Source organism: Hemibagrus wyckioides, linkage group LG22, assembly GCF_019097595.1.
Source record: "Hemibagrus wyckioides isolate EC202008001 linkage group LG22, SWU_Hwy_1.0, whole genome shotgun sequence".
NCBI classification, from domain to species: Eukaryota; Metazoa; Chordata; class Actinopteri; order Siluriformes; family Bagridae; genus Hemibagrus; species Hemibagrus wyckioides.
In genome coordinates, this window is record NC_080731.1 from 18591786 (window position 1) to 18606519 (window position 14734).

At 36.9% G+C, this 14734-nt stretch overlaps 1 protein-coding gene across 1 annotated transcript; it reads right to left on the minus strand.

Moving 5' to 3' along the window:
• Positions 1–4869: 4869 nt before the first annotated feature.
• Positions 4870–12606, minus strand: LOC131343767 (uncharacterized). Its single transcript, XM_058375697.1, has 9 exons — positions 12075–12606; positions 10442–10789; positions 10114–10220; positions 9048–9125; positions 7184–7197; positions 6941–7074; positions 6778–6809; positions 6584–6649; positions 4870–4986 (listed from the first exon to the last, which is right to left on the minus strand). Exons 1-9 carry the CDS (start codon positions 12115–12117, stop codon positions 4870–4872), a joined length of 939 nt encoding a protein of 312 aa, XP_058231680.1. The 5' UTR covers positions 12118–12606.
• Between the last annotated feature and the right edge of the window lie 2128 nt (positions 12607–14734).

The window sequence follows — 14734 nt, forward strand, 5'->3', positions numbered from 1 at the left end:
ACTTCTGTTTAAGAACAAACGTCCTTCTTTCACTGCAGTATCATATCAGATCTGCAGTTTATAGTCAGTCTACTGTCACTATTGTTCAACATTTACCGGATTAAACATCTGATAGTTTGTGCCAAGTGTAAAGTTTGGTGGAGGGGGGATTATGGTGTAGGGTTGTTTTTCAGGAGCTGGGCTTGGCCCCTTAGTTCCAGTGAAAGGAACTCTGAATGCTTCAGCATACCAAGGCATTTTGGACAATTCCATGCTCCCAACTTTGTGGGAACAGTTTGGAGCTGGCCCCTTCCTCTTCCAACATCTCACCAAACTCACCAGCTGATGAAAGATGTAGAGAAAACGGGAGAAAAAGCAGGACTTTGAACACAGCGCTGCTGTCCTCCATTTTTCAGTGTAGAATTTAACCGAACAGAAATAAAGAATCTCATGAATTAGGATGAATTGTGAATTTCCCTTTGGGATGAATAAAGTATCTATCTATCTATCTATCTATCTATCTATCTATCTATCTATCTATCTATCTATCTATCTATCTATCTATCTATCTATCTATCTATCTATCTATCTATCTATGAATGAAATTTTGTGGCACACTGGAATAACTTCCTCACAGCGTTCACCACCATGCAAAACTGCAGGAGAGAAAAAAAATTAGCCGAGACTTTGTCGGACAAGGTCACATGATTGTAATTGTTGATCTGATTGGTTGCTTCAGTGTTCGATGTCTGATTTTTTTTCCAGAGGTGGAGCTTTAAATCCAGTGGATTTAGTAAAAAAAAAAAACTGAAAAGATGCAAGGGCTTAGCATTGTTGCCTCACAGCGAGAAGGTCCTGTTGTGTGTGGGGGCATTGTGTAGAGTATTACTGCAGACAACTTATTATTAAGTCATCCAGAAAAAGATCCCAAACTCTGCAATACTATGAACAATTGCCCACAAATAAGATAAATACCACAGATATTTAAATATGCATTGCCATAAATATTCACTGTAAAATGAAGACTGAGTGGGATACAATCATTATGAATGCAAATAAATGTTTGTACAGATTCGCTGCTTGCTCTGTCCACAGCAGAAGCATTAAAAGTGTCGATTGTATTGAAAAAGGCTTCACTGCTCCAAGCTTTGACCCTTTAATGTTGTGTGACCGTTTGGTAGCGTCATTATATTTCATTAACATTTTTTTTTTATAACTTAACCCAAGCTGATTGGGCAGCCGTTTGATAGATGCCTATATTTAAATAATTATGGGGTCTGTTAAAAAAAAAACAGTTATATATTGTTATTATTGACCAAATTAAATAAATAAAGTAAGAATTTTTCCATTGCTTTGGACATTAAAGGGTTAACACTTGGTGATTTATTAGCAGTTTCTATTTTATAATGAAATAAATATACTGTGCTTGTATGACTCATGGATAATAGTGCTTGTGTGAAACACACACACAGGTTGGTATTTACTACAAAAGATATCAAATGTCAAATCACACACATATAGAATCGGCCTGAAATAATGGCTATTTATTTAACATTCAGTTTGTTGAACCCTAGTAAGAGTAATTATAAGGAATAATAATACAGCAGTTTTCAAACATATTGTAAGAATGATTAATTAATGGGTATATTTTCCTTATAATAATACATAATAGTTTAAATGTATTTCATTTCAGTTTTGCAGTAAATGATAAAATGAAGATAGATCAGAGGAGGAATGGAGCAGAAGAGGACACAGGAATAACATCTCAGAATAACAGCAAGAACATGCAATGTCCGAGAAAAAAAAAAAAAAAGCCTACAGACCAGAGTCAAGGGTTGCATTACATATATATTCACATTTTACATAAAAAGATTCATGCAAATTACAAGCAAAACAAAAGAAAAACAATATGTACATGTATTCTGGTTAAAGAAAGAAAAAAAAGTCTCACTTCAGCAGTGGAAAAAAGAGAGAGATTTCTGGCATTTGGCACACGCTCTTACAGAGTGACATACAAGAATGCTTAGAAGTAAATGTACATACAACATACAACAATACATAAAACAAGCAGGAAAAATGAGAGCTAGTTTAAGTGCTTCAGGAAGAGGTAGGTCTTCATCCACCGCTTGAAGACGGTCAGTGACTCGACTGTTTGGACATCTAGGGGACGTTCATTCCACCACCTTGGTGCCAGAACAGAGAAGAGTCTTGATGTATACCTACCTTTTACCCTGAGAGATGGTGGGACCAGTCGAGCAGTGCCAGTGGACCTGAGGGAGCGAGGTGCAGTCTGAGGAGAAATAAGAGCTTTGAGGTAAGAGTGCAGTGGGGTGGTGTGGGAGAACTTAGGCAGGTCATGCAGCTGCATTTTAGATCATTTACAGAGGACAAACTGCATTCAGCATTCAGAGGTATATATACTGTGTTAAAAATATTGTTTGTTGCTTCAGACAGGAACATGTTAAAATGTCATTATAAAGCACAGCTACAACGTGTGCTATTCGTGGCTACATTTACAACCAGGAGAAATTTCATTTGTGGCTTAAAGAAGAGTTTTACCTACACACGGCTAAAGTTAAGGCGGACTAGTAAAGCTCAGATAAAGATACTAGTAGACTATAACTAATAGCAGTAATAATAGTAATAATCACCTGCAGCTGTGTGATTACACGAGCTCCCTCGAAACCTAAGCTTAAGGTGAGACATGTTCAGGCTTTGACTTTTAAATACACAAACTCATTTCCCACATCCTTCACAACCGACTGTATTACAGTGAAGGTTCTGCTAAACCTCCGAGATCTTCACAAGCAACTGAATCAACAAGAGATAAATATGTTACTGTAATTTATCCACTGACACTTTTTTTTAAGTAATATCTACAGCAATGCTCAAAAAAGACAAAACACAATCAACTCTTATTTTTATCTGGATGTACCACAGTTATGACGCTGTCACTAGTTTATTTGTTAAATAATTTAATACTTTCTATATAAAACCATAGACAACATATAACATTGTTTGTGCCTTAAATGTCTGAACATCACATTCATAGCACTTCATAATAAAAATAAGTCTCATATCATACATGTAAATCTAATGCATTCACTACATTTGCTCTGAAAAGCAGAAATAGTTGGTTTGTTAAACACTGATATATCAGGAGGCATTAGAAGTCAACAGCAAAGCTCTCGATTTACCAGTCAACCTATGTTCCTACTCTCACTTATGGTCATGAGCTTTGGGTCATGACCAAAAGGACCAGATCCCGGATACAAGCGGCCAAAATGAGTTTCCTTCATAGGGTGGCATAGTGTTCCCTTAGAGAGAGGGTAAGGAGCTCTGTCACCCGGGAGGAGCTCGGAGTAGAGCCGCTGCTCCTCCACATCGAAAGGGGCCAGCTGAGGTGGAAGGGGGTAGACCCAGGACACACTGGAGGGACTATGTCTCTCGGCCGACTGCTTAAACTGCTGCTCCTGTCTAGTCAGTCATTTGTGTTTGTCTGTCATTTGTGTACATTATATATATATATATATATATATACACTATATTGCCAAAAGTATTCGCTCACCCATCCAAATAATCAGAATCAGGTGTTCCAATCACTTCCATGGCCACAGGTGTATAAAATCAAGCACCTAGGCATGCAGACTGTTTTTACAAACATTTGTGAAAGAATGGGTCGCTCTCAGGAGCTCAGTGAATTCCAGTGTGGAACTGTGATAGGATGCCACCTGTGCAACAAATACAGTCGTGAAATTTCCTCGCTCCTAAATATTCCACAGTCAACTGTCAGCTGTATTAAAAGAACGTGGAAGTGTTTGGGAACGACAGCAACTCAGCCACGAAGTGGAAGGCCACGTAAACTGACGGAGCGGGGTCAGCGGATGCTGAGGCACATAGTGCGAAGAGGTTGCCAACTTTCTGCAGAGTCAATCGCTACAGACCTCCAAACTTCATGTGGCCTTCAGATTAGCTCAAGAACAGTGCGCAGAGAGCTTCATGGAATGGGTTTCCATGGCCGAGCAGCTGCATCCAAGCCATACATCACCAAGTGCAATGCAAAGCGTCGGATGCAGTGGTGTAAAGCACGCCGCCACTGGACTCTAGAGCAGTGGAGACGCGTTCTCTGGAGTGACGAATCACGCTTCTCCATCTGGCAATCTGATGGACGAGTCTGGGTTTGGCGGTTGCCAGGAGAACGGTACTTGTCTGACTGCATTGTGCCAAGTGTAAAGTTTGGTGGAGGGGGGATTATGGTGTGGGGTTGTTTTTCAGGAGCTGGGCTTGGCCCCTTAGTTCCAGTGAAAGGAACTCTGAATGCTTCAGCATACCAAGACATTTTGGACAATTCCATGCTCCCAACTTTGTGGGAACAGTTTGGAGCTGGCCCCTTCCTCTTCCAACATGACTGTGCACCAGTGCACAAAGCAAGGTCCATAAAGACATGGATGACAGAGTCTGGTGTGGATGAACTTGACTGGCCTGCACAAAGTCCTGACCTCAACCTGATAGAACACCTTTGGGATGAATTAGAGCGGAGACTGAGAGCCAGGCCTTCTCGTCCAACATCAGTGTGTGACCTCACAAATGCGCTTCTGGAAGAATGGTCAAAAATTCCCATAAACACACTCCTAAACCTTGTGGACAGCCTTCCCAGAAGAGTTGAAGCTGTTATAGCTGCAAAGGGTGGACCGACGTCATATTGAACCCTATGGATTAGGAATGGGATGTCACTTAAGTTCATATGCGAGTCAAGGCAGGTGAGCGAATACTTTTGGCAATATAGTGTATTTTGTAATTGTTACATTATAAAAGCTACAGTTCCTCCAACACAGACCATCAGAATGATCAGTTTCATATGAAGTAAAGATTAAATATGTGACATTATGTTCACACATTCCTCTGTCCCACTGAAGAATAGACAACATGTGTATAAACATTTACATCGTATATCTTGTTCCTCTTGGTTTTCTTCTTAGAGAACTGAAGTGAGTCGGAGTCAGAAACCTGCAGGAACACAGAAGATACACAGAGATGATAAAATATAAAAAATAAATCAGGGGAATTTGTTTAGAAGATATGAGCCTTATTATTATATTTCATTGTTAATAAACAAAATGTACCCAAGACACTAAAATTGCTGTCATTTATTTGTCTTCAAATGAAAGTATGTTAGTGAGAGGTTAATAAATTCTTCATCTGTATAAAATACACACTCCAGATGTACTGATTTGTGTTTAATCAGCATGAAACATTCTGGAGGTCAGTGTAGGTTTCAATTTCTCTCTCATTTACCTCATTAACTTCTGCATTATCTTCAGCACCTAATGGAACACAAGGCCATGATTTATTTATTATAATTAGAGAGATATACAGCTCTGGAAAAAAAAAACACTCCAAATATTTCTTAAATCAGGATCTCTACATGTTTGGAAGCCATTCCATTCCAGTGTCTGTTTAATTCCAACTCAATCTCACCTCATTCTGCTTAATGCAGTACGGTTTAGGTGATCACTTGAACCAAATCTTATTTAACAAGGAAATAAATGACTGCTGCTGTCATCACTATCCTCTTTCAGTAGGACCAGCTGGATGGCAAAAACAGTGCTAGTAGGACCTCAGAGGTAATTGGAGTACAAAGAGGAAAAGAAAAGTTTTGAGTGAGGAGAAGAAGGGTTCAATTCTGGCTTTATTGGCAGAGAGATACAGCGAGCATCATGTTGCTCCTATTCTTAAAATTTCAGTCTCGAACCCACTGTGAAATTTGGTGGAGGATTGGTGATGATCAGACCTGACTGACCTGACTGGCCAGACCTGACTTTGTCTCTCTATCCACCTTGAAGTACTGTGCAGATCAGCTGTCTCCAGTATTTACAGACATCTTTAACACCTCACTGGAGATATGCCATGTGCCAGTCTGCTTTAAGACTTCCACCATCATCTAAAAATCCCAGGATTACAGCACTTAATGACCACAGACCTTTTGCTCTGACATTTGTAATAATGAAGTCCTTTGAATGCCTCATGCTGCCCCTCCTAAAATAAATCATAAACCCTCTCCTGGACCCCCTGCATTTTGCCTACAGAGCCAACAGATCTGTGGATGATTAACATGGCTCTCCACTTCATCCTCCTGCATCTGAACTCCCCAGGAACCTATGCTAGAAAACTGTTTGAGGATTTTAGCTCTGCTTTTAATCATTCCAGCTCTACTACAGGACAAGCTCTGTTTCCACCTGGATCAGTGGAGCAAGTGGATCACAGACTTCCTGACTGACAGGAAGCAGCATGAGACACTAGGAAAACATGTCTCTGACTTACGGACCATCAATACTGGTTCCCCATGAGGCTGTGTTCATTTTCTACTCTTCTCCCTGTACAACCTCCAGTCACCAGTCTGCCAAACTACTGAAGTTTGTAAACGACACCACCCTCTTTGGGCTCATCTATAATGGTGATAACTTTGCCTATAGGTTGTACATTAATCATCTGGTAACCTGAACCTGGAGCTTAATGCTGTAAAAACAGTGGAGATGGTTGTTGACTTTAGGAAGAACCCAGCACCACCTACACCTATAACACTACATGACTCCCCAGTCAATACTGTAGACTCCTTCCACTTCTGCCTCCTTCCGCCTCCATCGTCTTTGGCCAGGACCTCAAGTGGATGCTGCATATAGACGGATTAATTTAAAAAGCACACCAGCGGTTGAACTTCCTGTGGCAACTAAAGAAGTTCAGCCTACCAAAGACAATGATGGTGCACTTCTACACCTCCATTATGGAGTCTATACTCACCTCCTCCATCACCACCTGGTACACTGCTGCCACTACCAGGGACAAAAACAGACTGCAGAGTGTCATTCACTCTGCTTAGAAGGTGACTGGCTGCAATTTACCACCTCTTTAGGACCTGTACACTTCCAGGACCCTGAAGTGGGCAGTTAAGATTGTGGCTGACCCTCGCACCCTGGCGCAATCTTTTCAATGCTCTCCCCTCCTGCAAAGACTGTGGTCCAGCAAGATAAAAACCTCTTTCCATCAGCAACTGGCCTCATCAACAACATGCAGGACCCGCCATGGTCTCTTATCCACCTACTTAGACATTAACACATAAATGCACAAACCCCCTTTGTTGTGTTCATAAGCATCACATTAATGCACACGACTCAGGCAGCTATACTGCACCTGCACCTTATCTTACCTTCCTACCTCAAACTGAGAGTTTTTGGAATGGTCACTAATGTACAATTAATATACAGTTAATGTTTCCATCTCCACTGACAGTAGCACTGCTAATTTAATTGTTTGCACTGGTTCATTTTTTTATACATTTGATTTTGGATGATGATATTTCATGATATAATATCACTGTAGTGTGAACTTTTTACATTTACCATAAATTTCACCCAAAAGCCAAATATCCTTAACTTTTTGTGAGTAGTGTATATCAATAAATACTCTTCCTGATTATCGTGGCCTTTGTAAATGTTACTCTGGTATCCTTTCTTTTGTAAAGACTGGAAAAAAATGTTGCAAACAGTATCCTGTTAATTACCATCTAATCAAACAATGAGTAAATAAATTAATATATACAACCAGAATACCTTAATCTGAACTACCTTAACTCTATTGTGTACTTTACTGATCTAAATTCCTTACGGAGCTTATCCTTGAAAAGTAAAGGGTTATAGTTTATTATTTGTCATTATTTGTAATTAAGTCATTTGTGGAGGGTTGTCAGGTGAATTGGTGAAATAGGTGAAATTTTTTTGTTTTGTTTTTTTAAAATAAATTGTGTGTAGCTATTTAAAAATGATAATTAATTAGTACAAATTAAAGGGTTAACTGTTAAAGCATTTAATAAATGTACTATGAGTCAGTGAATTTGAGTTCAATGTGGGTGTATTATCAGTAATGAAGTAATGGAGGCAATCGTATATATACACACTGGAAAGTTGCCTAATCCCAGGCCAGTGGCACTATTTGAAAAGAATTTTTCCTTTCTTTCTGGTTTGCAAATTTCTCAATGAGCTTTTAATTAAAGTCAGTCATCTCAGTGACCAGTCTCTTTTCCATTGACAGCATTCAGCCTCTCCTGTGTCTTGCTATTTCTCAGAAATGTCTTAATTATCTTGTGAAAGGGTATTTTTGTAAAGATATAAACGAATTTTCTTTCATCTCGAGATATTTCGCTTCCCCATTAATCAGTACTGTCCGTTAACTGACCATCTGCTGAGTGGTAATGGGACTCGTTGAGAATGGTCCAATCACATGAGGCCAAATATATAAAAACAATATTGATTTACTAACAACAAAAGTGGGAGGTTTCAAGGATAATTTGAAAGAAGCCAATCAGAGCTCAGCCTCAAATCACGTGATTTTCAAAACTTTGCGGACCTACATACGCACTCGTTTGTCCGGCGCCCTGCACACACAAATACAGTTTCGATTTTTTATTTTAAATAAATGATAATATGACTAACAGTGAAATAATATGACTAAATGATTTTATTTCGTTATTAAAATATATAATTATTGTTCATGTGTTAATGTACCATTCTTCTCTGGCTAACTTTAAGGGGGCAGCGCCCCCTATTGACCGGCCGCCACTGCACTGAACTCTACAAGTCTCGGACACATGCAAAGAAACGCTCTAAAGCACATAAGCCTTCAGAAATAATGACACTAAACATTTCTATATACAATGTTTTAGTGATTAAATCTCTGAGATCTTGCAAGTCCCTGCAAGTCCTCCATAAACCAAACAGAAATAAACATGTTAATGTAAATATAAATTAGGTGTTTTTTTTTTTATTATTATTTTATTTTATTTTAGAGCAGTTTTACTGTCTGAGCCTCAACAAAACTCTTATTTTCTTACAAAATTAATATGGACATTTTATAATATCTATTAACACGTCAATATTTTATTACACCAGATGACAAACTGAGAAATTTTATACAAGCTTTAAAGTAAAAAAATGAAATGTAAATAATATGTGACATTATGTTCACACATTCCTCTGTCTCACTGAAAAATACACAACATGTGTATAAACTTCTACATCGTGTCTCTTGTCCCTCTTGGTTTTCTTCTTAGAGAACTGAAGTGCAGCGTAATTCACAGAGTCCGAGTCAGAAACCTGCAGGAACACAGAAGATGCACAGAGACCATAAAATATAAAAATAAATCAGGGAAACTGAATATATTTTATATAGAGGATCTTATTGAGCTGGAGTGAGATTTAATAGAGATCATAAAACCCACATGTAGGAGAAACATTTTTAAAATTAAATTTAGGTTAATAATATATAATAAGAAGAAGAACATGTTTGGTCACATGAACTAAACATTTTGACCCAAACTTCAATAACTCATAAACAAGTAGTCTATAAATATTATTAGTTTAATATTGAAATAGCCTTCTGTCAGTGGAGTTATTAATAATAAAAAGCTCTATGACTAATAAACAGAGGAAATATATTTATATTTAAATAATGCACCTCATATTTTATTAGCTTTATTGTATTCATTTATTTAAAAAAGATAAACCTGTAGTAAGAGGGTCCTGTTGTTTGAGAAACCCTGATTATTTATTATTTATTGATTTTTTTTAAACTGTTTTAAATAATTTTAAATAAACAAATTTTCATTAAAACTCTGAACTGATTCTATTTTTGAATATTAATTAATTGTGAAATATTTGAAATATATACTTTTTTTCTTGCTGATGAGCATTATTATTATATTTCAATATTAATATGTTAGAAATGACACTAAATGCAGTAAATATCCAGTTGCTGTAATTTATTTGTTGTTTGTTTTAAAATAAAAGTTTTTACTGAGAGGTTATGAAATTCTTCATCAGGACAAAATAAACACCCCAGATGTACTGATTTGTGTTTAATGATTGTGAATCATTCTGGAGGTCAGTGTGTGTGTGTGTGTGTGTGTGTGTGTGTGTGTGTTTAGATTATTAATTATTTACCTCATTAACTTCTTCATTATCTTCAACACCTAATATAATACAATACAATACAATTATTATTATTATTATTATTATTATTATTATTATTATTATTATTATTATTATTATTATTATTAGAGGAGTATATATTTTTACCTCTGTGTGTTTTTCTGTGTTTCAGTATGATGAAGATCAGGACAGTGAGAAGAAACACAATCACTGCACCAAACACCACAATCAGCATGAAGAACACAGCAGGAGACACTGAACCTGGGAGACAAACTTTAAAGAAAGTGTTTTAATCATTAAACCTGCATCAGATTTTAATATAAAATGTACAGAAACCTTTGAGAGAGAAAAAACAACAAACCTGTTTCTTTGTTCAAGTTCTTAGGTAATGTTTTATTCATACCTGAAAGAAGAAACATTAATTTTAGAACCTTAATCATTCCAGTCAACTTTTACTGAAACTCTTCACTCCATAAATTTACCTTTCACTTGTAAATTGGTGGAGTTTCTAAATCTAACTTGCTCCAGTTGTGTGAAGCTGCAGTAATAGAGTCCTGTATCAGAGACGTTTACTGCAGTGATTGTGAGAGACGTTTTACTGCCATGAACAGACATCACTATTCTCTCACTCTCACTAAAGAAGTAACACGTCTCTGATGGAGCTGATGTCCTAAACCTTTTACACCCAAGAAGAAGTGGAACTGAATCACTCGTCTGTTTAAACCAGAAGATGAAAGATGTTTCAGTCAGATCATGTTGGCACCAAATAGTGACGTTATCTCCAGCTTCTGCCTCCAAATTTGGGGAGCTCAGAGTCTCTGAGAGCAAACCTGCAACCCAGAAAAGACAATGCGCATTATAACACCATCACAGACTTATACAAATCAGTATTAAGGTACACTTGCACACAGTATTTGGCAGGTAGGTTGTTCCAATCTTTTATGGATATAGACTGCTCTTCACTGGTGCACTGTGAGGACTGACTTGTAAAGGAGTGATGGTTTCTTACATGTTTATTACCTTAATAAATGTTTATTCTGTTTAGTTTATTCCTTTTGGCCAAAAAATGTCTGCATTATTTCTTTACTCATAACTTTTTTCACTGATTGTGCAATTTTTAATTCACTTGTTTTTTACAGTCTGTCTGAGGGGAATAGTTTCTACTTCCTCAAAATCACTTAATTTTTGCAGTCGGTTTGAGAGACTCAAAGCTTTTATTGTTATTTTTATGTAACTGTTTAGTTTATATGAGTGTTTATTATTTAGAATTTCCTACAATTACTTTCAAGAAAGAAAGAAAAAGGAAGTGCAGAAAAACCATATCAAGATTCTCCATGATGCTCAGTAAAATTTACTAAAGCTAGTTTCCTCATCAAGCTGCACTAATTGTAGCTGAGACTCATTTCAGTAGTCAGTAACAGTTTACTAAAGCACATGTTGTAACACCAAAATATTGACTTTATTCAGTTTAACACTGTTTACTGCTCTTTAAAGTTTTTATTCTTTTTATTTTTATTCTTTTTATTTTTGAAGGCATCTTTGCTTTACAACATTTCTTTGAATGTGTCTAAGACTTCTGCACAGTTCTGTGTATATATACTGAGCATCTTGGAGAATCTTCCACAGTTTTTCTGGAGACTTTGACTGTCGCATGTTGCATGCAAAATAAAGACACCTTCATTATGGTTTCTGTCTGAAACGTGGTGGTACATGATACTTAATATTATATTCAATATATTTATATTTGATATTATTAATTTGTTTTATTGTTGAAAAAGTAATGATTGGGAGAAAAAGAAAAAGTTTTATACTGACCCAGTAATGCAGAAATCATAAAATCTATAACAAATGATCTACTAAATATAGGTGGCCTAAGACTTTTGCATAATATTGTATATATAGCTATTACATGCAAATAAGACATGATAGTTTCTTTTACTTTTACTAAAGGAAAAATGATGTGTAAATTCCCAGTAAAAATCTTACAGCTGGATTTAATCTTTTAATTGAAATCTTATCATTTATCTTACCCTCAGTTACACAACTATTTACTGGTAAATATAAAACAAATCTAATAAGAATTTAGTAAAGTAATAAGTGAGATTATAAACTTACCCATGACACAGAGAAACACAGAGAGAGTTGTAAACTGAAGCATTGTGTATCAGACCAGAGACAAAGAGGAAACGGTCTGTTGGGTGAATCAAACCCTGGTGTATCTGTGTGCAGGGGTGAGGAGAGTTATACACACTACAGCACTTAGAAAAAAAAGGAGGGGCCCACAGGAAAAAGGTAACCTGAAATAGATGTGTTATTGATCTCTATAGTTTCTCAGACTGAAAGAGGGTCTTCTGTTTCTCAGATTTTTCTTCTGACATAAAACACTGCAGTAATCTCACTAAACTATACCAATGTTTCTGATTAAAGAAAATATTTACAAAACAAAGTAAATTATTTTTGAACGTTTGTTTAGTGTGTAGTCTTTAGCATTAGTGAAAATAATCCTGGTGTGTTTCTGTACAGTTCAGTGGGTTTTTATAACCGTCTTTTCACAGGGTGATTGAACAGAATCCATGGGAGTGTTGATGATTTCTGAACAGAGTTAGAGCAGAGACATGCAATGAGATCACACTTCTTTTCCAAGATCATTCACAATTAAATAACACACACACACACACACACACACACATATACACACACACACACATATACACACACACACACACACACACACACTTTTAAAGTGTCATTTCAGTGTATCATCTGATGTTCATTCAAACACACTGCCAGGTTTATTTCATTCTACAAACTAATGGAACTGATGTAGTTATTTTAACAAACCTGATCTGGAGAATCTGAATGTGAAACATTTTCATCTGTTTATCAGATTATCAGTGGTGTGAACTGCTCTATAAATACTGCACAACAATCAGGATTCACCTTTTTATTATGAACATAATCTGTCAGGTTTGTTTTGTGCAAATTTAATAGTGTAAAAAATGGTTACACTATTATGATATAATATAAAGAGCAGCTGGTGGTGAGAAGCAGAGGAACCTCAGGTGAATGTGTCAGTTTTCACACTTCAAATGCAAGCTTCATGCATGCAAAAGTAGCAGGTGTCTGGTCTGTGGTTGGAAAATGATCACAACAGAAAAATGGACAGTTGCTGCATAGGGGTGAGATAAAACTTGTGGTTTAAGAGATGGCTTCACATGACTACCAGGCAGCTGAAACAAATAAAGACAAAAAGAAAAATGTATCTGTCTATAAAATCATTTTATTATTGCTCTGAAAATCATATGTACAGTGGGGTGTGTATTGTTTTCTGTGTGATGACTGAACTCTCTGCTTCAGCTCTTTCTGGAGCTCTTTTCGAGTGCTGCTTCACTCCTGAGCTGCTCTTCTGATTAACTTCCTAACTGTTCAGTCAGAGATCTTGTGAGATGTTCCTGTTCATGGCTGGTTGATGGATGATTGATGTTGGTGATGTTTCTACTTTCAGATAACAGACATGATGCTGCTTACAGGAACATTTAGGAGTTGAGAAATCCGTCTGTAATCAGTGCTGTTAATCTGCTGCTCAACAATGTTGCTGTGAAGATCATGGAGTAGATCGTTATCCATTACACATCATCAGATGGTTTTTGAGCTTCAGCTTGCTTATAAATGGTTTGTTTACCTGCACTCAGAGGTGGATTCTCCTTTTTCTAAGAGTGAAAATACAAACCTACCAACACACACTAACCCAACTGATTATAATCAACACAGGAAAGAGAACTAATTACTACAATCAGCTGTTTTTCTTACTGTGTTCAATACTTTTTCTGTTATTCCATTTTTTCTGTGTAGTTTTATTGAGTTAATATCAATGTCTGGTCTACATTACATGTGAATATCTGCACTAGAAAAATGTTTAACTTGTTTAAAACTCACTGCATATGGCACAAGCAGCACAAGAACCATTAAAGCTCTCACACACTGCATTTTACTGGGGTTTGAAGACACAGACTCACACAGGTACTCTGACTGCCCCCTACTGGTTAGTTATAACACACCTCTCACCTCCTAATGAAAGACCAGAGCTCTGAGTGCTTCCTTACTGGTTCCTAACAGAGGTGGACAGTAAAGAAGTACATTTACTTGAGTACTGTACTTAAGTACACTTTTTGAGTATCTGTACTTTACTTGAGTATTATTTTTTCTGGATACTTTTTACTTTAACTTCAATACATTTGAAAGACAAATACTCTACTTTTTACTCCATTACATTTCTATCAAGGTCATTGAGTAGAAAGTAGTTACATTAATCATAGGATGATTTTTTTCACTCTTGTAGCATCACGTGTTGTAAAGTTCAGTGGTTTTCCATAATTTTTTGAACTCAGTTGCTCAATTGATCAATTGCTGACAAAATGGACGAATATATGCTTTGTATATTATACACCATGTACACTATATTGCCAAAAGTATTCGCTCACTTGCCTTGACTCGCATATGAACTTAAGTGACATCCCATTCCTAATCCATAGGGTTCAATATGACGTCGGTCCACCCTTTGCAGCTATAACAGCTTCAACTCTTCTGGGAAGGCTGTCCACAAGGTTTAGGAGTGTGTTTATGGGAATTTTTGACCATTCTTCCAGAAGAGCATTTGTGAGGTCACACACTGATGTTGGACGAGAAGGCCTGGCTCTCAGTCTCCGCTCTAATTCATCCCAAAGGTGTTCTATCGGGTTGAGGTCAGGACTCTGTGCAGGCCAGTCAAGTTCCTC